This window comes from Aplysia californica, unplaced genomic scaffold (assembly GCF_000002075.1).
Source record: "Aplysia californica isolate F4 #8 unplaced genomic scaffold, AplCal3.0 scaffold00674, whole genome shotgun sequence".
In the NCBI taxonomy this organism is placed as follows: Eukaryota; Metazoa; Mollusca; class Gastropoda; order Aplysiida; family Aplysiidae; genus Aplysia; species Aplysia californica.
In genome coordinates, this window is record NW_004797944.1 from 243551 (window position 1) to 267650 (window position 24100).

Genomic DNA, 24100 nt, shown 5'->3' on the forward strand with positions numbered 1-24100 from the left:
TGTGTGTGTGTGTGTGTGTGTGTGTGTGTGTGTGTGTTGTGTGGGTGGTGGTGGTGGAGGGGAATGTAATGAATTATACGGCCACGTGTAGGGGCCCACTGTCTCCGCTTCGGTATGAGATGTGTCCAACGTGTCTTTTACTTTAGTATTTCGTTTTTGCCTATTCTCCATCTCCAATTAATTTATTTTCTCTTATCACTCTTCAATAAAGGGAATAACGTGAAAATACATCTTGAAGTTGAAGTCAAAATAAACAATTGATAAAACCAGAAATAAAAAACCGGTTGATTTTTCTTTTCGAAACTCTAAAAAAAGATCTAGATCTATTGTAATAGATCAGCACCGTTTATAGGCCCTCCCTGTACTATGTGTCATAGATCTATAATTTAATAAGATGATACAGTCATGTACTTGGCTATTACATCAATTTATATATAATGAAGTGTATGTGCGCTTTATATCGGGGTCATGTGAAGATCAACATTCGTTTTACTGCGGAAATTTGCGTCCATCGAAACTTGAAATCCCGGCTTTTTAGTTTTAGCCTAGTCTTTAGATCTTGTGGGGATATAAAGTAAAGTTAGTCCACGGGATATCGACAAATTAAATTGAGGCCTGGGCCCCAGGTCGAAAAAAAACCCCCACACACCCACAAAACAAACTAGACATCAATTAGCCTAAGTAATTAAGCTGCTCTTGCCCGCTTTAACTGGTATCAATTTATTTTTTCTATTTTAAAAATATTTTTTCTTATGAAAACAACAGCAAAACCCGAAAGGAACCAATTATGCCCTTTGTTGCGCTTAACCCAGGCCCATAGACTAGAGTAACCAAAAAGAGTGTAGGGCCTACAGTGTACATCAAGGCCTATGCTTAGGCTAGGCCTTATTTCAATCCGAAGTTGCCTTGCCTAAATCAGCTGTACAAGGGAACAAAAATAGCCTGTTAATTCTAGCGCATGGCGTACAAATACACACCAACTGGCACTACTTCTAATATGGCGCTGTCCACAAGCAGCGAAATTTGACATAGATTCTAGTTGCTAGAGGCTTCCTTCCGTGCACTCACGTGCTGACTGTTGATTCTTCAGATTAGTAATAACAGGATCATATTGAAAAGTATATTGTTTTCAGTTTGTTTACATTCTTACTTATTGCATGATCTAGATTCTAGTCTAGATTTTGGTCTTCCTCCTCTTTTTTGCCAAAATTATCGCCTCTCAGTTTCAGTTTGTTTCAGTTTCACTGTCAGTCTTGGGTCAAGATGAGTTTAGAAATTAGTGTTTGAGGAAATGTGTAGCCTCTATGTTATTTATTGTTACCAGTTAGACTCACCGTGTGACTATGACTGAGTAGATCTGTAACGAGTCTATCCCTAGATCTAGATCTAGATCTATTTGGCTGATGATTGTTATGACTTTGAATTTGCAATGGTCTGGTTGATGAGTATTATAAATTACATTCATTGGCTTCTCTTGTCTTTGATTTCTATTCTTGCAAAGGCAAAGGCAGAGGTGACAAGATTAGACTACGGTACTAAGAGTGAGCGAGTGAGTAAGTGTAAGACTGGGCGTGTTATTGATTAGATCTAGATCTAGATCATGAGCCATAGACTATAGAGAGCTAGATCTAGATTAGATCTTTTTCGGCCGAAAGTCTCTCGGGTGATCTTATACTTTAGCACGTTAAATTCTTCAATTGAGGACTTCCGAAACGAGCGACCACTATCAGATCTGGAAGATCAAAATTCTATGTCATCAAGATTACTCAAAGGCTTCTAAAATCATGATGGAAGACTGAAAACCACTGTCATACGATCTGTTCATGACAAAATTACGGTAGTTTGCACATTTTTAGGCCCAGTTCAAAGTTTTGAAGGTCTGAGTCGGGGATTAATAGACTTTGGGAATTTAACGTGCTAAAGTATAAGATCACCGTCTCTAGATCTAGATCTGAATCCCAATTTGAGTCTGCTCTCATCATGTCTACACAGAAAGCCACGGCTACAACATTGAACTAGATCTAGAATGTAGAAAAGAGAACAGTTCTTGGGCAGAGATGTGGTTCCTTGTAAACCAAAATGCAGTGACTACGTTCACTACCGTTCATGGTACCATGAATCATCCACCATTGGCACAGAGGCACGTCTGAAATGCTTAGGTCGCTCAAAGTGAATAAACAGCACAGGAATACTCGCATGAAGAATAATGCAGTGGTGGTCCAAAGCAACTTAGAAGGATAAAACAGCACCTGGACATGGATGGCTGGTTCCTCTACAAATTAATCATTAATGGTCAAGGCAACAGAGTAAAGGCCTAGGAGGGCGAAGGCGGGCACAGCAAAACAGCCGCGGACAACAAGGCCTCGCTTGCTCAGCGCACAGAACACAATTTAAACTTTGATCCGCTTCCCGTGTGCGGACCCGGCTATTCTCAACGATTTGAAAATTATAAATGTCGTTAAAAAAGAAATGAGGGAGAATGGAAGAAGGCGAAGGCGGGAAGGGGGGCTCTCGTGGCCTAGATGTTAAAAAAAGGTGTTTGCCTCTCATTCAAAGGTCCCGGGCTCTAATCCGAGTAGCGACTTACTGAAAAATGTTTTTCTCAAACATTGAGTAACATTGTCTCTTTTCACCTCCTTTCCTGCTCTCTAGCAGCTCAATGTTCTGTTTTTGTCTCTACTTTCTACCCCCACCCCCTCACCTCCTTTGCCCCTTCCTCTGGGCTCCTGACTCTTTCTGCAGCCTTTCTACTACTACTCTTTGGCTCCTTACTGCTGTATTTCAGCTACATCCCTGATCTTTTGGTAGGAGAAAGATGTACACCTAGCCTTCTCGGACGAGGGAAAACAATCTCGAAGGTCCTGTGTGCAAGTTGTGCCCGTTAAAGATCCCTAGGTGGTTTAAAATCGATAAGAGTAGGCTTCGGCCGCCACCTGTGCAAAATTCAAAATTTCCTACCGACTTAAAATGTTAAACGTATCTCGCGCGCTCATATGACCTTATATAATATAATGCAGCTGTGAGCTTCGTAAAACACTTTGGGAAAAAAAAGCCAAAAGAAAACAAAGTGGGATGAGGGGTGGGAGGGAGTAAAAAAGAAGCTAAAAGGGAAACGGTAGGAGGCAGGGTTGCCAGTTTTCCGGCTGAAGCCGGAAATCCAGCTTTGTAAAATCCTCCGCCTCTCCAAGGAGCCGAGAAAATTTTCCCTGCCTGGTCGGCAAATTGTAACCCGACACTGACCAGGCCTGAAGGAAGACCAGAACAGTGTGCATTTCAGGTTGGAGCTGGGCATTATTTGTTTAAAAAATAAAAAGAATAAATAGGTACAGTAGTCTCCACCTAAGATCCCACCGCTTACGATCCCAGTTCGCTTAAAATTCTGCTGTTTTAAGAAAACAGAATTTTTACTATACAAAAGTCACCACCCCCTAAGATCCCGCTCTGATTCATTCTGAAGGGCTACATTCGGCTAAGATCCCGCATTTCAGATAATAATTTGCGGAACAAAAACCTTGGCGTCACAGCCGATCAACCAAGAGTGAAAAGTTGAGATCTATAAATTGTCCGTCGCGTCAAAGATCAGCCACTATCGTGAATGTGATCACATAAAACGTAAAACTCGATGAAGCGATACAATGTTTGCCCCAGACGGGATCACACCGGGGTGTGAACTGACCGACACGTTTGTTTTCCCCACGCATCGCACTCACACCTGAGCTCTCCCCCTAAACTTACATCACTCGCCGGGTGGGTAGGGCCTACATGTTTGCTCCAGGCGGGATCACGATTGAACTGTGAACTCTTCCCTGACCATTGCAGAAGTTGTCTCTACTCCCGAATTTGCGAGACTTAATTTTAATTGGTGTGTTCACAACGTAATGGTGTGTAATGACAAAGGCGGTTTGGATGGGGGGGGGGGGGGGAGGACTCGGTCAGAGATGGAAAGCTAAAAATTTTCGACAGGTAAGGGGGAGGGGCAACTGGATAAGCGTAGACTCATGGTAGGATATAAGTGAAAATGGCACGCCTCATCCCACTATGCACTGTGATAGGTCATCAAGATTAACCACTCTTTGCTCGCCATATATGTCATAAACCCACGTCCAAGGGATCACGTCAGTTCATTTTAGAGTGGTGGGAGACCATGGTACCGATTGTGAGCCTTAGCAGGGGTCACCATAGATTCTTCCCTAGGTTTATTGGTTAAGATCCCGGTTCGCCTAAGATCCCGCATTTCCTTGCTCCCGAGCACCGGGATCTTAGGCGGAGACTACTGTACCTAGTATTTAAAAAGCCCCAAGACTTGTTTCTTTACTGTCAAAAGACCCTAAAGCACTTTCCGAACTTTCACTTGGTGGTACAGCAGACTTATAAACTTCAGGAAGGTGTTTCTAAAGTTTTTCACAAAAGGCTGGGTTTTGTAATAGGCCTAGGCCTATGTATTCAATATTTTGACACATATATAATATGTTAATTCTTATTCTGTTTTCATTGAAATGCTGCACGCCGCGGCATAGAATTTTTTACCAAAAATATTTCAGGCTTTTTTGTCAGAGTCTGCTGGCAACCCTGTAGGGGGTGAAGTGAGCAAGATCATTCTTAAATTGCAAACTACATTTACGGCGCCGTGAACGTAGTCACTGCGTAGCAAAAAATCCTGTTAGAGAGGAGGATGAAGTTTTGGCCCAACATTACACACTGTCACTGAGCTAACTAATGATGATAACCATTTACCCCTAAGGAGCTCTAAGCTGATACATGGTGTGCCCTGAATGCTTCATAGCTGCCACTTTTCCGCTAAATAGCGGAAACTCCACTACCTCCGCTTCATTGCGATACTTTTTTTACACACAGAAAACACAGATTTTGCATGTTCATGTTAACTCTGTTCCCAAAATATTCATTCATAAAACCCTTTTATAATTATATGATTTACTGTCAATAGATGTTTTGTCTTGCTCAACAATCAATACATGACGTGAAGATATCAATATTACTTATTGAAATTCATCATATTAATTTTCAGGTATGTCGAAACGGGGTCCTGGTTCAGAACTCAATGACAGAAACTGGGATGATGAAGAAGAACCAGAAGAGGTGAGTGTCTCACTGCTTGATAAGAACTTGACACTTGATGTATACTTAAGAAATCGTTTTACGTGTGAAAACAATTGTATCTAATGATTATTCTTTAAAATACTTTTTCATGGTTTTATTTTGACCAAGCTTGATGTGAAGTATAGAAGTAAGAGTCTTTTTAGTGAGGTTTAGCTAGTCAAAAAAGAAGATACAAGTTCAGATGAGTAAAATGGTCTACATTGTAAGTTGTTTTTAAAACGCAGTGGAGTCTGTTGAAACCGAAATCTGCAGGACTTCCAGATTTTCTTGTTTAACTGGGTTTTCAGTTTAAAAGAGAGTTGCTGAAATACGGATCATGACTGTCAAGAGTGTAGAGTTGGGATTGCCATGCTTGCGGCAAATTTCTCTTGTTGAAAGGCTGTTTTTTTTCCCCCATCTACCCCTTTCTATAACTGTACTCTGCTATTTGAGCAGCAGACTACGCATTGTGTTTTCTTTAACATTGTCAGCTTGATTAATCTGCTTATTAGTCACACAGAATAGACAGAAAGGTAGACATAAAGAGAAGTGAGAAAGACTGCCCAGGACCAGTGATGTCATGAAACACACCACACGCTGAGCATGCTCTCCTAAAAGGCCTGAAGGGCCTATGTGAGCCAGTTTTGCAGACACAGTAGTCTATGACCAACTGAATGTCCCCCGACACGTACGTTCAAGGATGTTCAGGGCTGCTAATGAAATAAAAAATTCTTTTCAGTTTAGAAATGGGAGTGTTTTGCCGCCTATCAAATCGGGACATTTTCTTTTCTTTTTGTTTACACCACTGTTTTTGGATTAACTGTGTTTGGTTTCAAAGTAGCTGTCTTTGCCATCTTGCCCTTTTCTTCTCTTTTTACTCTGTGCTGCTATTATATCTAATGCCATCGATAGTGCAACTTTTTCCTTTTCTTTCTGCTTTGTCTTTTTATATAAAAAAAGGAAAAGTGTTTTTAACTATTAATCTTTTGTTTTAGGTAAGATTCTGTTTCTTCTTCTATCTGTTCACCATCATCTCCTCACCTCCTTCTCTTCTTCTTATTTCTACCTGACAGTCTGTCTGTCTTACTTTTACCTTGAACTACACAACAACCATTTTATTTTCATGTCGCTGCGCTTTTGTTAACAACTCAAACAAATGAGGGGTTTTTTTTTCTGTCCTTTCTCGTTTCCAGGCGGGGTTTTTCACTCAAGCCTCTCAGGAGGCAATGCAACAGCGTGTCATCAAGAAGGCCAAGCGCAGAGGTGTAGGAGAGGAACACACTGTATGTTTCTTTTTTACAATAGTTTATATGTATAATATAGTGTATAAATGATCTTTACTGCTTGAGTCCAGTTGATTATTTTAATTTCATGTATTTGGAAGCATCTCACTTTAAACTAAAAGTGGAACAGCTTCTCTGCTTTTGTCATGGGGTGGAAATAGCTGAGAGATTGTTCTGTGTCATTTTGAACTTGTCTAGCGTACACTTAAGAAATGAGTGGGACACTGACATTCTTTCGTTATGTATGGGTGTTCTAGTATGGTTTGCTCCTTCTTGCCTATCAAATATCTATCGTCCTTATCTCTCCTTTTTTCTTATATGCAGTTGCGAGCGCCGTAAAATCTCTACTGAACAAAACATCTCTTCTTTATTGTGTTTGATACTCTCTTGTAACACCTCTATTCTTCAGCACTTCTGTGACCTTATTGTGTTGCAAGTGCCGGAAAACTGGGAGTTTCAAAATTTGTTCGCTATGCGTGTGCTTTGCTATTTGCATTCTAGACTCTATGTGTAAATTATTGCAAAGACATACTGGTCAAAGTAAAAAGATATTTCTCTAATGCTTTAAAAAATATGAGCTGCTGTTTGTATGAGTCTGAAAGAATTGTTTTTAAATACTGAAGGAACTACATCATACATGTTTACACACTAGAAGCACTCTTGGTATAATAGGCGACTGTTTTATTTCTATCTATGTGTGTTTTGTCTTCTACATACAGGCATCAACACCCTTTGGTGGATTTGCTGGACTTTCTAAGCTATCACAAGCCAAAAACGATAGCAGCAAATCGCTAGGAACAGGAAGTTTGTTTGGTGTGAAGCCTGTTTCTTTTGGAGGTGCTTCATCTTTCAATGGTGCTGAGGACCAACAAAAAGGCAAAGTGGCTAGTGGGAAGGAATCAAGCTCTTATCTCCCCTCTCTGAAATCATTAAACGAGAGTGTGCTGGCCTGGATCAAACAGCATGTGGAAGACAATCCGTACATTATACTGACCCCGATTTTCAAAGACTATGAGAAGCATTTGGGAACTATAGAGGCGAAACGTTCCTCTTCATCAGCTTCTTGTGCCTCGCCCAAAAAAGATTCGATAAAATCTGATGAAGGGGCCTCCAGTGCTCCACAGCCGACTCCCTCGTCTCTTTCAAAGGACATGTCAAAAGCGACAGATGGGGAGGAGAAAAGCAGCAGCAAACCAGAGGAAACGAACTCCAAGCCGTTCACATTTGGAATTTCATCATCTGAACCACAGCCAAAAGGGTTTACCTTTGGAAGTGCAGCAGGATCTTCTTTGAATGGTAGGTGTATAGATCAGTGCTTAATTTAACCGTCCTTGGGGTTGGGGGGGGGGGGGGGGAAGGAGCTGGAATGTTCTGTTTATTTTATGGTAAGCCTCTTACTGCCTCTCGTACCGGGCGGTACTGTATTACCAGGTCTGATTAGATTCTGCCTTTTTGTAGCCATGATGAGTAGACGCTTTAGTCTTGAAATAGTCAATGGAAAGTCATCAGTTGATATGATAGATGTGCCTCGCCTTTGTCAAAATGGCAGATGAATTACCCTTCTTGGAAGGACACATGTTCATGCTTACACAGTGAATCGTCTCTGCTTTCCTTCTTTTTTCTTTTCGATATCACCCTATCCAAACTGGAGTCTGTGGAAGGAGTCCTCTTCCCCACCGCACACAGATGGTGTGAGTGTGTGTCCTGAGGAGCGAAGTTTTATCTGTCATTTTTCAGTTTCAAGTATGGTCTCTGTCTGGTGAAATACTGTATACCCTGAAGGAGGGGGTTGGCCGTGACAGCAGTGTTGAAGCAACCCATTTCTGAAATGATCTGTAAATTGTGTCAATGAGCCCGTAAAATATTAACAATGAATCGGTCACTGGTATGTCCAGAAGTATCTAGTTAAACTGTTGTCCCTTGCATATATTTGTTAGTTTCTATTCAAATTTAGCCCTTACAAGGGACCTATTTACTATCGGGTAGCTATTAACTTTCTTGTTTGTTGAATGACCAGGTTTTTGTTACTTGTTACCAATGTTACAACGCAGGTCTTGTTGATGGGTGAAATCTTCTCTTCTCTTTCTATCGGTATATGATTATACTGATTTGTCTCTTAGAATAAACACAAAAACTGTCATTAAAAATTGCAACCTGTTATGTCTACGGCATGTGGAAGTTTTCCTTAGCATGTAGGGTACATACAGTATTAAACAGATTGAAGGTTGAACACAGAAGACTTGAAATCACTCATCTGTCGAACGGTGCCTTCGGACCCGTTTTTTTTCTTCTTCTTTATCTTTGTAAGAAAATTACGCGAAGCTCGAACACAAAAACGGTGCTATTTTTAGCGCAGTGCTCGATGCGCATGCCTGGGCCCTAGACCTAGCTAGGCTTGTGTGGAGTGGGCGAGAGGAAGGGTTGTGCATCACACGATCTATTGTCTTTCCCCTGAGTAGCTATCTTTGTTGATGGCGGAACACAGTTCACATATCCCTTGAACTACCGAGGCCGATCCGCACGAATTTGGCCTTCTATCTGTGTTATACTGTATTTTCAGCAGTCAAGTGGTTAATGGTGTTGATGAGGGCAGAAAACATTAACATGATTTACAATTTTAAAATTTCAGGTGGATTCAAGTTTAACACAACGAGTTCCATGCCAGGATTTTCGTTCAGCAGCAAAACCGATTCCTCCTCCTCCAACAATGCAGAGGACAAACCGAGGCTTTCCTTTGGGCTCTCAGCCCCTTCCACGGGTAGTGGTTTCTCCTTCGGAGCTGCTGCTGCTGCGGCCGCGGGCTCTTCTAAAGGGGAGAGCTCCCAGGGATCCCAGGAGAGCAAGGGTAAGCGATATTGTATGATGTGTGGCATATGTCTGTCACTTAACACTTTCCGTATGCCTTGGGGTCCTTTTGTAACCCCGGGGTTGTATTCTTCTAATTTTAAAATACTTCTAGTACGAAGATCTCTTTGAAACTTTCCGTATTTTCCAAAAAAATGATTTTGACAGACTGCTATGCAAAGCGCGGATCGGATTAACGAGTAAATTTCCTCTTTGAAAGTGGTGTCACACAGTTCCCCACGTCGTATGGATACGATACTAAAACACGACGTATGGATAGGGTTAAACTGATGTGAGTAAAAGTATAGTATGTGAGGCGGCGTGGTGAAGTCAGGCGCTCGTCAAAATAATGAAATTGAAGAAATATGTATTTTTCTGCCTGTTTGGCAATTTTTATTGAATTTTTGTTTTTCAGCTCAACATCTTTTTTAGTCCATTCAAAAACACATTTCTGTGTGGATTTTTACTGAAAAACGTTGATTGAAGCACAAAAAATGTAAGTGTTCAGTTATCACAGGCTCCCAAGCTAAGCAGACTTTGGTGGACATTTTCTCACTTATTTAACCCCTGCCTTCTTCAGTTGCGGATATCTCGACTTCTATTTAAGATAAATGGGTATTTTTTCCTTTAAAGGTAAGACAAAGGTAAGATGATACCAATAACTGATAACTCCACATGATACTCAAACATTGACAAGTGCCTGTTTCCACCGCGTCATGACACATATATTCCCCTCACGTCTTTGCGCTTCTTGATATCACCACAAGCGGTTTCCTTTCTGCTCCTGAAAGATGTAATTGCTATCCTACTGTGACCCAGATGTTGCGCAATAGGTCCACCAGCACTGTTAATGGGGGAGGGGAGTATACTTTACTTTTACTTCAATGTGCTTCTCCTTTTTCTCAAACTATGAGTGTGGGTGGTTGGCGGGTGCTCTGGTGTGGTTTCCTTCTTCTTTCCTACGAAACATCTATTGTCCTTATCTCCCCTTCTTCTTTTTTATGTTTGTTATACTCTTGTCACACCTCTAATTTGCTGGCGCTCATATGACCGTATGCGGTTGCGAGCGCTGTAAAACCTTTACTAAAACTAACTAAAAACTCTGAGTGTGTGACAGGGAAGGGAGCTGGGGTTGTCTTTCGTTTTTAAAAAAAGTTAAAAAAATTTTTATTTTATTTTTTAAAAATAATTTTTTTACTTTACCTTTGTCTTTTTCCCTCGCTTCCTGTAGATGACGAAGAATACGTTCCGCCGAAGCCTGAGGTGAAGGAGATTAAAGAGGACGATGCTCTCTACTCAAAGAGGTAAGTTTAGAAAATAAAAAAGAAAATTTAATCAACTTGTATGGAAGTGGGTACCACAGGACACGGTATATTTTAGGACTGGGCTGTGGTCGAGGCAAACAAATTGTGCCAAGTGACATTGAGAGCTTTGTCGTATGCTGTCAAAAGGCCTTTTGTTTTATTCACAGTAGTTTCGAGATAAAAAGGCGTTTTGTCAGCTGTCAGCGTAACCGTTTAAAAAAGACGTTTTGTCAACCTAACCTTTTACAATGGGCGTTCTTCCGAAATGTGAATTCTGATTTTTTTAAAAACTAGTCAGTTTATTTATTTATTTTTTATCCCATAAGTAGAGTAACTGAAAAAAATTGGATCCAAAAATGAAAAAGGGCGTTTTGTAAGCTTAGGGCAGAGGTGGAGTGTGAAAGGTTGAGACAAGTTGTGTGGTTGTACATGGTCTGGGCCAGTGCTGGTCAGCGTGTTTATAGCATTCAATAACTCATGATACTCTGTTGGTGATCCCCACCAAAAGTGCCAAATTGCCCACAAGTGGGCGATATTGTCTAGGTTGACAAGCACTGGTCTAAGTAAACAAGTTATTATATTTCATGACATTGAGAGTAACAGACAAGACTTGTATTTCATTGCATTGAGAGCTAGGACTGGGGAATTGTCTAACCAAGCAAGTGATAATGATAATACTTCATGACTCTGAGGGTAAGACAGACAATTAGTGAGTGGTTGGCGGGTGCTCTGGTGTGGTTTGCTCTTTCTTTCCTATCAAACATTTATCATCCTTATCTCCCCTTCTTCTTTTTTATGTTTGTTACTCTCTTGTAACACCTCTTATCTTCTGGCGCTCATATGACCTTATGCAGTTGCGAGCGCCGTAAAACCTCTACTAAAACTAAAAAAGACAATTTTTGTTTCTTGCCATTGAGAGAACGGACAGAAAGTTTTGTTTCATGTTATTGAGAGAACAGAGGAAAAGTTGTTTCATGACACTGTGAACTTGGGTCCTCTGATCAGAGAAACCGTGGCATGGTTAGCTGGGTTGTTTATGGGCTTAACAGGTGGATAATTCTTGCTTTGTTTGACTTTTCATTTCAGATGCAAATTGTACTATCAGAAAGACAATCAGTGGATTGACCGGGGAGTTGGAAATTTGCATCTCAAACCAGTGGAAGAGACGAAAACTCAGCTTTTGATCCGAGCAGACACTAATCTCGGTAAGGGCATGCCTAGTTTTGTTTTTCCTCTTTTATTTGGGATGTACGGTTTCTGCTCAAAGTTCAGAACATCTAAGGTGTGGTGGTCAAAATTTTTCTTTTTGCATGCTGAAGATGTTAGTTCGATTCCCAAGTTGGGAATGGGTGGTTGGCGGGTGCTCTGGTGTGGATAGCTCCTTCTTTCCTATCAAACATCTATCGTCCTTATCTCCCTTTCTTCTTTTTTATGTTTGTTTCTCTCTTGTAACACCTCTAATCTTCTGGCGCTCATATTACCTTATGCAGTTGCGAGCACCGTAAAACCTCTACTGAAACTAAAACAAGTTGGGAAGTTGTATATCAAGCATTTTTGTATATCAAGTATCTCCACCTGTGTGCTTGGATGTTGTATTCCACTCAGCCCTGGTTGACCCTGACATGCAGTGTTATGTTGAAGCAGCCCACCTCCTAAATGATCTTGCTTGTATTGATGGGGGCGTTAAGTATTTACACTACATTAACGAGAACTTTCTAAAGCATAAAGTTTGATTGTGAGAGGGGTCTGAATTAACTCTGTGGATGCTCGTAGAATTGTTCCTCTCAGCCAGTGTCTGAGACTGAGAGGGGAATCAGGCGCTCACCCTTTGAGACAACCTACATTGTGTATGGCAGGGAAAGTTTTGTCGGGATGGATGTATAGTAAACAGAAGTTGGTTGTTTTGTTTTTTTTGTTGTTGTTGTATGTGTTTAGTGCTCTACAGATACGGTACATCATTATTACAAATTTGGAGTATTTTAGATGATCTAAAAAAATCCAGATAATTGTTAATGATAACTTAATGTCCTGGCCATCTCCCATTTGCTTGTGGTCTCCCAGCAAATTATTTTTGTCTATCTCTGCCACTTAAGCCAATTTTTTTCAGAGAGAACAAGATGTTCAACACTTTACTAATTTATTCAAATGTCCTAGGAACTGTATTCGTCTCTTCTTAAATGCCACAGTGGAAGTGCGTGGAACAAATAAGTCATATATATATATATGAGTCATTTAGGAAACGTTTTGCAGCATGAAATAGTAGAAAGAATAAGAAAAAGTTTAAGACCCGAATCTAAATAAAACACAATTTAGCTTTATTCTGTTAATGGTATAAAAAAATACTGTAGATTCGCCCTAACAATTTTAATGGAAGGATGTATTGAAGAAAAAGAAATATGTGTATGTTTGATTGATTATTCAAAGGCCTTTGATAAATTGATAGGCTATTTAAAATTTTGGAAGCACCGGACATGGATGGAAAGGATTTAAGTTTAAGAAATATTTGAAATTTGTACACGGAGAAAAATGCTGTTGTAGAAAATTGAGGGAGACTTCGGCGAATACAAGCAGAATAAAAGAGTTAGCCAGAATTTGTATCGTATCACCAGACCTCTTTAACCTACACAATGAAACAATCCTTAGAAACATGGACGAAAGTCCAGGTCTCAGAATGAATGGAGAAAATATTAATGCAGTGGAACTCGGATGCAACGAAGTTGTCGGGCCTGGCCTTCTTCAATTTCGTTGAATCCCGAGTGTTCATTATGGCAAATAAGGTTTTTGTGCAGATAATTACAGGCACCGCGCAAGTAATTTGTAAATATGTATTTGACTTTTTCAATCAAAAGTAGTTTGGTTTCAATTGAGAGGCATTTTCGCTTCTTCTTAAAATTTGTCTCAACAAAGACATTTCGCCTGTTTGTATGATTGCTTGCCTTCTAAACCCAAACTTTCAAACACATACCCCCCTATAGACTAGTGTTGGGGTCCCTGATCGATTCCGTCTCAGTGTCAGCAAAATAGCCCACTGGGAAAAGATCTGTGGTAATCGATTTTATATATAAAGTAAGCTGCAGGTGCAATGGTACTGGTAGTTTCCCTTGATTACGGTTATATAAGGCCTCGCTTATAACGGAAAAACTGCCGGTCCCGTCTGTCCTATTGTATCTTAAGTTCGACTGTATTGTGTTGATGTGCTTCACATTACTCTAGCAAATAAATGAACAAACATTTATTCCTTGTCTCCTATGTTTTTTTTCTCAGGCAACATTTTGCTCAATGTCATCCTGGCTACCTCCATGCCCTTCTCTCGGCAAGGGAAAAACAACGTTTTCTTTGTGTGTGTCCCGAACCCACCAATCAGCAGCAAGCCTGGAACCGAGTCAGAAGAGACGCCAGTGCCGGTGCCGATGTTGATCCGCGTCAAGACAGGAGAAGACGCCGACGAGTTGCTGGGCAAGTTGGAAGAGAGGAAACAGCTGCTTTGATGACTGTGTAGTAGTGTTTTGTGTACTCGAATTCTGCTCACTGTCATAACACAAGAGCCGTGGTCGTAGCTTTTGGGGAGACATTAGAGTCAACTATGTATGGGGAAAACATCTACTATCCATAGTATAGGAAAACACTTGGTGTATAATGTATCACGTATGATGTACTAACACTGAAATGATTCCTGCTTTATTAGAAACTGCCATTGTCTGGACTGGTTTTATTTGGTACAGGTACGTCGCTCTTCGTGGTGTTGGTGGTAAGATTCTCTTCTACTACGACACCATAATGACTTGGGTAGGGGCCGACTTGTGTTGATTATGACCCTGACGTCATGGTGCTTCGTCCACAGGAAAAAAGTCTGAGTGTTTCACCACCACCACTGTCTCTTACAAATGTCGTTTTAATCTGTTCTACAGTGCAGGAAAGGCATGCTGATATTTCCTAAACGTGAGAAAAGGTTATTATCGCTCGTTGGGTGTTAGGGAGATCGATGAATAGAGCAAAAAGTTTCTTGTTCATTCATCGCTGTTGACCCATCACCAAGTTCTGTCGATCAGAATGCAGGGATGCGATGTAATAAGAACCTGAATTATTCCTTCTCCTTTCGCCACGGTGGGACGTAGCCATACTCATACGCACAAGTTTGACTTTGTGGATACACCTACTGTGTGCTGACCTTTGAATCTGAAGTTATTTTGTTATTTTGTTTTTGTTTGGCAATGTGAAAATAAATCTGTTGCATTTATTGTGCTAAGTAGGCATTTAAAATAAAGTTGTTGGTTTTGTGAATTTCTCTGGAGCTTTTTGAAATTGATGAAAATAGGTGTGCTTATATATATATAGTTTTCTCCTTGAAATTTACGAATGGCCTGTGTACAGGATATTGCCATAAAAGAAGCGAACAGGTGAACCATTGTCTGAAGCGATGGATGTTGTTTATTTGTATTGAACTAAATAAAGTGAAAAAACACTTATTTGTCAGACTTGTTTTGTGATTTTGAACAGTCCAGATTATTTCTTAACTTTTCTTTAGGAAATTTCTGAAAATGTTTAATGTCACTGTAGACACAATTTAGGTATCATTTGTGAGATAGGATAGGCTGCTTTGATCCTGCTTGTTTGGTCCGACCCACGCTAAGAGGGATACAATGTTCTAGCAGACAAGTAGATATTTCTGTATTATAAAGATTTTAAAATCTAAGACATAGAGGAATCAAACTTGTATCTTTTTCACGTGAGTGTGAAAAGCCTTTCTACACCACAAGCACCAGTTGCAGTCCACTGTTATAGCTTGTTTTAAAAGTAAATGAAAGCATGGAGAAGTGCTCATCCATTTATGAAGTTCTTTTGATGCTGCTGTTGTTATTAATTGGTCGCTTTTAAGCTCAAGGGGGCTATCCTGAAAAATGCTGTTTTGAAAAAATTGAAGGTCATGTTTTTGCCCCTTGTTCAGTTTCTTTAAAATACAAGGAGAGTTTTCTCTATAACCGAACAAGTACACGCACAAATGAAACCAAACTTCTCCTTTAGGTAGGGCAATGCCCACTTTTGGTGTAGGTCAAAATTTCTGGAAACCCCCGAAATCTGGGTAGCTCGCTTGTCCTTAAAAGCGACCAATTCAGCAGCTGTTGAGAGGCACCATCAGTTCCATTGATGATGGTACCCTGCTGTGCTTGCTGGGCTATGACTACAAGGGAATTGACCCTGGTTTGAATCCCGATGAGGCGCTCTTAAAACTGGGATTGCTATGGGAGTCTGGAGTGTTTTTGATTCTTCATCCATTTGGTTTGTTAGTTTGTTCAGTCCTATGGGTGGTGGGTGGTTTGCAGGTGCTCTGCTGTGGTTTGCTTCTTCTCTCATATCAAACATCTATCGTCCTTATCTCTCCTTCTTTTTCGTGTATGTTACTCTCTTGTAACACATCTATTCTTCGGCACTTATATAACCTTATTGTGTTGCAAGTGCCGTAAAACTCTTACGAAACTAAGGAGATGGGTGTTTAACTGGAGGCCCTGCTTGTTGCAGGGTGTCAAGCAATATTTCCTGAAAAAATTTACTACCTGGAAAAGAAATTTACTACCCAGCAAATCAAGCCCCACACCAGCTCGAAAAAGGGAGTTCATTTGCGCCACCAATAACATTATATAATTATTACATAATATATGGAACGAAAACAACACACAACAAAGTCCAGTCGACAAAATGGAGGATAGACAGACCATCGCAAGCTTGCTCGCCACTAGATTTAGTTTTAGTAAGGTTTTTACGGTGCTCGCAACTGCATAGGTCATATGAGCGACAAGGGGTGGATGTCAACAGAGAAGTCCAAACGGGGAATCAAGCTTTGACTATCAATTAAGGTACCTCGTAAATAGTAGTTCACAAGAGTGACAAACACACAAAAGAAGTAGAGGAAAATGACGATAGTAAAGAAGAGGACAGAAAAAGCAGCCCCTATGTTTGTCCAGCACAGTATGAGCATGACATTGATAAATCAGCCCATTTACAATTCTACTGACTACTGTGCATAAGAACATGTTAATATCCTCCCTTTGGGAATGGCCTAAAGACGCTTCAGTCAGTAGCACTGCCCTGGTGGTGGTGGGAGGGGGGTAGATATAGACCTAATGTGTACATTACAGGGTGACTGCCAAACCGGCTTCTCATTTTTCCACGGGGTCATACATATATCCAGTCAACAACATCTCAGTGTCGCACTGGGGGTCTTGTTTGACTTAAGTATTTCAGTATTTTCATCTCATTATTATCTATAAATTAAAAAATGAATCTTGCTTTGAACGTTCGGAGGGGCCTTGAACAAGAATTTCTACTGTCAAGAACCAGTCTGGGTGTCATGACTCATATTATGAACGCGAAAGAAAAAAATTATTGCTCAGACAAGTAGAGCAATAACTTGAATGGCTCAAGTAGACCTATTCAGTGTGCGAGGTGTAAGAACTGTGGGAGGGCAATAGGCAGTGATACTGAAAATCTGCCAGTCTTGAACAGAAAGCAACAATGGTGTTCTAATTTACTATCACCCAACCAATGAAACGCGAACACTTTATTTCAATAACACGGCTTACAAGGTACATAGGATCCAGATTCCACACAAGGCCTGCACCAACGCGCGCTTTGCAGAGGGATTTAAATTTAATCAAAATTCTGAAATTTGCTTACAAGTTTTAGTCCTCTGGTGCTGCCTTCAGCCCCTCCCCCCTCCCCCGAGTGTATCTCTAAAAAAATCAATAATCCCTGCCCCATTCCGTAGTCCTATACTTGGCAAAGCTCAGACTTTTTAATGAACTTTGACGACCCCAACAAACGCCCGTGCTCACCGATGCCGTATCTCGTGGTGCCTCGCGCGAAGGTTCACTGACCGGCCACGATGGCGAACCCGATGATCTAAAAATCAGACGACGCTAGTATTTTCTTTTTACCCCACACACACACACAAGTAACAGCACGGTGACGAGTCTGAGTAATTATTAAATTTTATTTGCACGGAGACGCAGCGTTTACAATGTACAACCTGCAGGTCACAAATGTTGCATTATCTGTCTATCGCCGGCTAATTTCTGGGTGGTAACGAAAGTGAAAGTAGATATCTTGATTTTCCCGATCGAGCCTCGGAGTCACATACACTTCGGCCAGCCGCCAAAGCCGCCTTTTCGCGTGAAACGTACTCTCGGGGCGGGGGAAAGGTGAACGAATACATGTATTATACATGTAGGCCTATCACAATCGCGACCGACCAAAACGGAGTCATGTACCGCGGCAAGGGTTCACAGCAAAGTCTTGCTGGCTTCATCACTCAGTATGCAGGCAAATTTACGACCGTTTACCAAATGTTTACTACCTTCAAGGCAAATTTACTACCATTTACGACCTTTACGACCAGGGCGCTGAATTTACGACTTTTTAACTCTCTACCAAGGAGCTTAGAACTAATGGAGCCTCCTCTCTCTCTTTGCGGCGCCACGAGCAGTACGCCGTGGTGAGGATCAAATATGGCGACCGACCGTGGGCTAAATCACGAACTGTGGCGTTTCTTTTTATAGAATCTTATCGGGCTGGGCCACGTTGTGGGGGTGGGCGGGGTGGGGGAATGCACGCAAGAAAGAGGGGATGGGGCTGGGATGAAAGAGGAGGGGCGGGCCTTGGGAAGGGACGAAGGAGAATGGGAAAAATTAGATAAAAGAGAGAGAGAGAGAGAGAGAGAGAGAGAGAGAGAGAGAGAGAGAGAGAGAGAGAGAGAGAGAGAGAGAGAGAGAGAGAGAGAGAGAGAGAGAGAGATTGTGACCAACTGACGGGCTGACGGATAATGACAGGGAGCAAAAAAAAATTATGTGTGTGATACGGACTGTTCAATTCTTTAAGAGTTTTATGTTATAATCTAGTTTAAAAATCAAAAAGATATGTAAAATAAGAAGAAAACTTGTCCGAGTAACATAAAATTATCAAACATACCAAATTATAAAGATAATCTTTCAAGATGCTAAAATATTTAATTATAAGAAATGGATAAAAATATACTTTAAAACTGAATTTAAGATATATGATTGCATGATTCTAGGCGTGTGCCATAACTAACTTTATGTGTAAGGAATAGCGGACACAAAAGAGGGTCGATGTTTGCTATATCTAATTGCTAACAGTATGTCTTGGTCTATAAATAATATTATTGATCACAATAATTTTGTTTCCTGGTTTTCACAAAGTGGAGCGCACAATGATTTCAAATGTAAAAAAAAAAGAGAGATAACAGCATCCTTGGAGGTGTGATCGCATGCATGAGCGTGGATAACCTTTGAAGGGTTTTTTTTTGTTTGTTCAGTAAAGTATGATATGGAGAGCAGCGTTTTTAGTCCCTTATTACACTCCAGAAGGGGATAATTTATCTTAGTGATGACTCTTAATCTCCTTGCTCTCTACGACCTTGCTGGACACCCTGTTTTTGAGTAATCAATCATACATTCAGGTATGGAAAGGGTTCTGAAGAAACTCGTACCTTATATTATAACTAGAACCAAGTGCTGGGCTTATGCCGTTCCACCCACTGCCACGCCGTAGCAAGTACTCTGTAACTGGGGTCGACGGTTAAAAAAACAATCCTTTGACCATGAAAATGCTTGAAAGTTGTCTAGTGAGCCTGCCCAACTGCCTGCATAGACCGGGCCAAATCTACATTAGTTTGATGAGGATGGTACAACTCGGTAGGCGGATGGCGGTGTAAAGGCGCAAATACTATGTTTACATATGCGTTCGTTTTGGTACATTGGCAAAAACCAGGCAGTAAGCGGGTCTGGCGGTTTAACAGGGGGCGGTACAACCAGGTTTGACTGTACTTTACTTTGACAGCAGGCGCAATTAAGCATCTCACTTCTACAGTAACGATCCTGAACTATTTCCAACACGCAGTATATAACAAAGACATTACAAAATGAATTGGCGTAAAGGCCTTTCTTTCCCTAGCTAAAAACAATTGAAGGCAAAGGAGGCAGAGTTCGACCACGTATAACTTAGTAGATAGAACTTGAAGAGATGGGCGACGTGAATTTTATGTTGCCATCTCTTCAAGTTTAATCTACTAAGTTATGAAAATACCAGGATAAGACAGTTTATTTTTTTAAAAACATCCATGCCAAGGAACAAGTAAGAGCCCAGTTGGAGATACGGTGGGAAGAAGGCGGTGGCGATGGATTGGACATACTCTCAGGAAATCAGGCAGCCGCATAGCAAGGAAAGTGTTGGATTGGAACCAACAGGGTAAAAGATCAAGGGGAGGACTACGTGGAACACGGAGAAGAGTCACTGGGAAGACATGGAATAACCGAGAGGTTAGCCCAGGACAGGGACAGGTGGAAAATGTTTGTTCATGGCCTATACCCTGACCCAGGGTGAGAAAGGCAATGATGATCCATGCCAAAAAATAAGAGGTGAACCATGATTGCTGATGTCAGTTTCAGATTTAGCACTTGTGAAGAGGATGTACGACAAATTAACCGTAACTTCCTGAAAGCAACGTAAAACAGAGACCCGGTTTTGGGTTGGTGAGTGATTGCTGAACAAGATTTATTGTATTTTTCTCAAGCACTATTATTATTCAACAATTATTTTTCCTCAGGTAAAATACATAACACTTTACACACCATATTACACATGCACAGTACCATCCTTACTCAGCTCAGGGCTAATTACACATACAAAACAGGCACATTATATTGTAATGAAACATGTATTTGAACACACTCATACAAATAAAAAAGCAAGCAAACACAAACACAGTGTAATGAGTACTTTACCAGACATGGTGCAATAACATTAAGGAGCTAAGGGTTCAAAGGCACAGTATCTTTCACATAATACTGGAACCATCTAGAATAAAACTAAGAAGACATCTATCCACCCATCCAATCATGCACATCGGACAGCAATCCCTGAGAAATATCAAACCAGAGGAGGCGTTCATTTGCTTGGTCCAGTGGAGTCCACTTTACAAAATTTGCGGGACCGCTGAATTTTCTTTGGTTTTTATGGGCTTTTGTTTCGAGGTTGATCGAATAGAGGAAAACCAAAATTGGGGATTTCATTTTCTTCTGGTATACCACTGTTTTCAGATTAACCGAGCTTGCTTCAAGCAGACTCCATTCAGAAAACTTTAATTATTCGTTTCAGAAATTCTCTCTCTCTCTATCTCTCTCTCTCTCTCTCTCTCTCTCTCATTCACTCACTCATTCACTACTAACTCATTCTCTCTCTCACTCACTTCATTCAAGTCGGAATTTTATACCAATCACAGCTTAATAAAACTTCTGATTCTGAACATAATCATCAACTTTCACGTGCAAGACAAAAAGAATGCCCAGCACCACATCCAATGGCTAGTGCTTGAATTCCAATAAACGCGGAAATTCTGTGAGGTCTGTGCACATTCTCCTCATTCCCAGTTCCACAAATTCCGTGCTCATTCCAGCCCCACGAGTAGACCTCACCATCAGCTGGAAACAGAAAATGGATTACAAAAAGGTTAAAGTTCATGTTTACTTTATGACAGTTCAGTGCTTTCCATTCAAACACTTACTTAAAAAAACCAACAACCCAAGAATAAATGAACCCTTCAAGTCCATCAAGAATTTTTTTGGTCTTTCTATCATTTGGAAGCCATATGGTCGCTTTTAAGGACAAGCGGGCTAACCCAGATTTCAGGTGTTTCCAGAAATCTTGACCTACACCAAAAGTGGGGATTGCCCTACCAAGAGAAGTTTGGTTTCATTGGTGTGTATGTTAGTTTGGTTATAGTAGAGAAAACTCTCCTTGTCTTTTAAAGAAACTGAACAAGGGGCAAATACTTTATATTCGATTTTCTCGAAACATCATTTTTCGGGATAGCCCCCTTGTACTTAAAAGCGACCATATATAAGATAAAATAAGAATAAGATAAGATACATCTTTATTGTCCAGATCTAGACTGAAGTGTGTGGAGGAGCAATTAGGCACTTCACCATCACACAAGATGAGAGTTCCTTACCTGTGCGGGGAGGGTTTTTCTTCTAAAGAGTATAAAGTATCTCCATCTGTGTACTGGGTTGTTGTATCCCTCTCAGTTCGGAGTGCCCCTGATAAGCAACGTTGAAGCAGCCTTCCTCTTAATAGAGTTGATGGGGACAAAAACACCTACAACTACATTCACAATTAGAATTTAGTCAGTGTGTGAATCATGGAGAGTGTCATTGGTAAGTCTTGTTTCTTCTTTTTTTTTGTTGCTTATCTTTTGCTGCACTAAATTTATATAACCGTTAATTTGTTGATGTACTTCTCTTTATTCTACAAGTTGCACAACTACTGCTATAAATGATAAAAAAATGTTGCCTTGTTTGCCTTGTATTTTTCCAGTTCTTCTTCTTCCTCGTTCTATTTTTCCAGTGACAGCAACATATTCTTAGCTCTTATTATGTCAAGTCAAGTGTTCTTAAAAGGTGCATTTGTCATTTCCTAATTTTTCTTATTAATGAGCGGCTCGCATGGGATTCTGTCACTGTCAGTACTTCCTCATTTGAATTCCTTTCTGTCCATGAAATTCAAAAGTCTTCAAAGAAACTACATTTCTGATGCTTTAATTTTTTTTTTCAATTATCTTTGGAAATTGTCTAGCATTCACCGCCTTATTTTAGAAGGGTAACCACCAGCATCTATTGTGTAGCAGTTATGTTTTGTTTTACATTGTAGTAAGGTTTTACGGCACTCACAACTGCATCAGGTTAAATGAGCGTCAAGGGGTGGATGTCAACAGAGAAGTCCAAAGGGAAGAACCAGGCTTACTCTGCTCACCTCTCTAGCCTCAACAGCACAAGGTCTGCTTCGACTATCAAGGCACCCCGGAAATAGCAGTTCACAAGAGAGTGACAAACATACAAAAAAAGCAGAGGAAAAATGACGATAGTATGGATTAGGAAAGAAAAAGCAGCAGTTCCCCCAATGTTGTTGCGGGACAGTATGAGTATGACATTGACAAATCAGCTCATGTGCAAAAGAACATCTTAATATCGCCCCTTTGGGAATGGCCGAAAGACAACTTCATTCATTAGCACTAGTGTAGCAGTTAGGCTCTCTGCTGTTATACATAGAAGATTGGAGTTTATGTTTTAGTAAGTGTTTTACGGCACTTGCAACACAATAAGGTCATATAAGTGCCGAAGATTAGAAGTGTTACAAGAGAGTGATAAACACAAAAAAGAAGGAGGGGAGATAAGGACGATAGACGTTTGATAAGAAACAAGAAGCAAACCACACCACCCACAGATTGGAGTTTGACTCCCAAGTAGAGAGGTTTTCTTATCGGGTATCTCTATCTTCTGCGGGGAAGCTGTATCTCTCTCAGCTCAGCCGGGGTTTTCCCTAACGACAGGCAGGCCCAATCAGCCTGCTGCCTACACGACCTAAATTGTGTCAACAGTGGCGTTACAAATTTCCAAAAGAAAGAAAAAAAAATCTGGAAAGTTCAAATACACAATACACAAGTCTGATGAATATTGTGTCCACGAGGGCATAAAACATATTTACTATTAAAACTACAATTATACCAGATGCCCATTGTGGATGGGATCGGATCGGGTCTGGTTGATCGTCCGACTCGTCGCCTGAAAACAAACGCGTTTGTTTTTTAGTTTTAGTTTTAGTAGAGGTTTTACGGCGCGTCATATGAGCACCAATTCTACTGGGAATGGCCTAAAGACACCTCAGTCAGTGGCACCGCCCCGGGGGGTGTTTGTTTTTTGAGGGGACGAGTTGGGTGCAATCGGCTTGTGCAAAGATAGCCATTTTGCGCCCTCATTCGGGCAAGCAAACCGCCCTGACCCGATCCCCCAATGAGCACCCAGTCCCGTATTACGAGCGCAAAACACCGACCTGTCAAAGCAAGGTTGTGCTCGGAGCCACTGTCTTGTGCTGTGACAGGTTTCAGCTCAATTTGTCGAGGAATGTGGTCATACTTTCCGTCGCAGTGTCGTCCCAACTGCCCTAAATCAGAACGGCCCCAGCTGAAGAGACAGCCCGTTTCTGAACAGACAGTACAAAATAAAAACAGATGAAAAACACGCATGTAGTAACAACTGAAGAACAACACAGGCAAACGCAAATACAGAAGAAGCACACACAAGCGCAAAGTAAGCACAGAAGGAAAACAGGGACCGTGTAAAATCGTAAGAAGAAGAACACGGACAAAGTAAAAATTGAGGAACAAGCGCAAAGTATAAAATAAACAAAGTAAAAACTAAGGAAGGACAAGCATAACATAAAGTTAAAAACAGAAGGACAAACATAAAGTAAAAATAGAAGGACATGCATTAAGTAAAAACATGAAGGACAAACATAAAGTAAAAACAGAAGGACATGCATAAAGTAAAAACATGAAGGACAAACATAACGCAAAAACAGAAGGACACGAATAAAGTAAAAACAGAAGAAGATGCGACGTGCGTATACCAATGAGCTCACTGTACTTCAGTGGACTTTCGTGAGCACAATAAAAACACGCATCACTATGATAACTTGTAGGTCTTGTGCTATTTTTAGTACATG

At 40.8% G+C, this 24100-nt stretch overlaps 2 protein-coding genes across 3 annotated transcripts in view; one reads left to right on the forward strand and one right to left on the reverse strand.

Moving 5' to 3' along the window:
• The first annotated feature begins 962 nt into the window (after positions 1-962).
• Positions 963-14994, forward strand: LOC101858514 (nuclear pore complex protein Nup50). 2 transcript variants are annotated; one of them, XM_035972386.1, is made up of 9 exons: positions 963-1118; positions 1502-1553; positions 5027-5097; positions 6291-6380; positions 7100-7676; positions 9010-9225; positions 10456-10528; positions 11615-11733; positions 13793-14994. In XM_035972386.1, exons 3-9 carry the CDS (start codon positions 5029-5031, stop codon positions 14014-14016), a joined length of 1368 nt encoding a protein of 455 aa, XP_035828279.1. In that variant the 5' UTR covers positions 963-1118; positions 1502-1553; positions 5027-5028; the 3' UTR covers positions 14017-14994. The 2 variants fall into 2 exon arrangements, with proteins under 2 accessions (XP_035828279.1, XP_005108334.1); XM_005108277.3 differs by lacking the exon at positions 1502-1553 and having other exon boundaries at positions 964-1118.
• A 5736-nt stretch (positions 14995-20730) lies between these two features.
• The window catches only part of LOC101858894 (secretion-regulating guanine nucleotide exchange factor), a gene marked incomplete in the record, with an annotated part of 16279 nt that continues 12909 nt past the window's right edge, over positions 20731-24100 (reverse strand). The window contains 2 exon segments of the mRNA XM_005108278.3: positions 20731-21021; positions 23429-23578. Coding sequence (XP_005108335.2) covers positions 20855-21021; positions 23429-23578 — 317 coding nt within the window.

What these genes read in the sequence shown, in the direction of transcription:
- LOC101858514 (XM_035972386.1), top strand. Translation starts at nt 5,029, where the DNA reads ATGTCGAAACGGGGTCCTGGTTCAGAACTCAATGACAGAAACTGGGAT. An exon ending in GTGTAGGAGAGGAACACACT is followed by an intron (nt 6,381 to 7,099) that starts GTATGTTTCTTT and finishes TTCTACATACAG; the next exon opens with GCATCAACACCCTTTGGTGG. An exon ending in GATGCTCTCTACTCAAAGAG is followed by an intron (nt 10,529 to 11,614) that starts GTAAGTTTAGAA and finishes TTTTCATTTCAG; the next exon opens with ATGCAAATTGTACTATCAGA.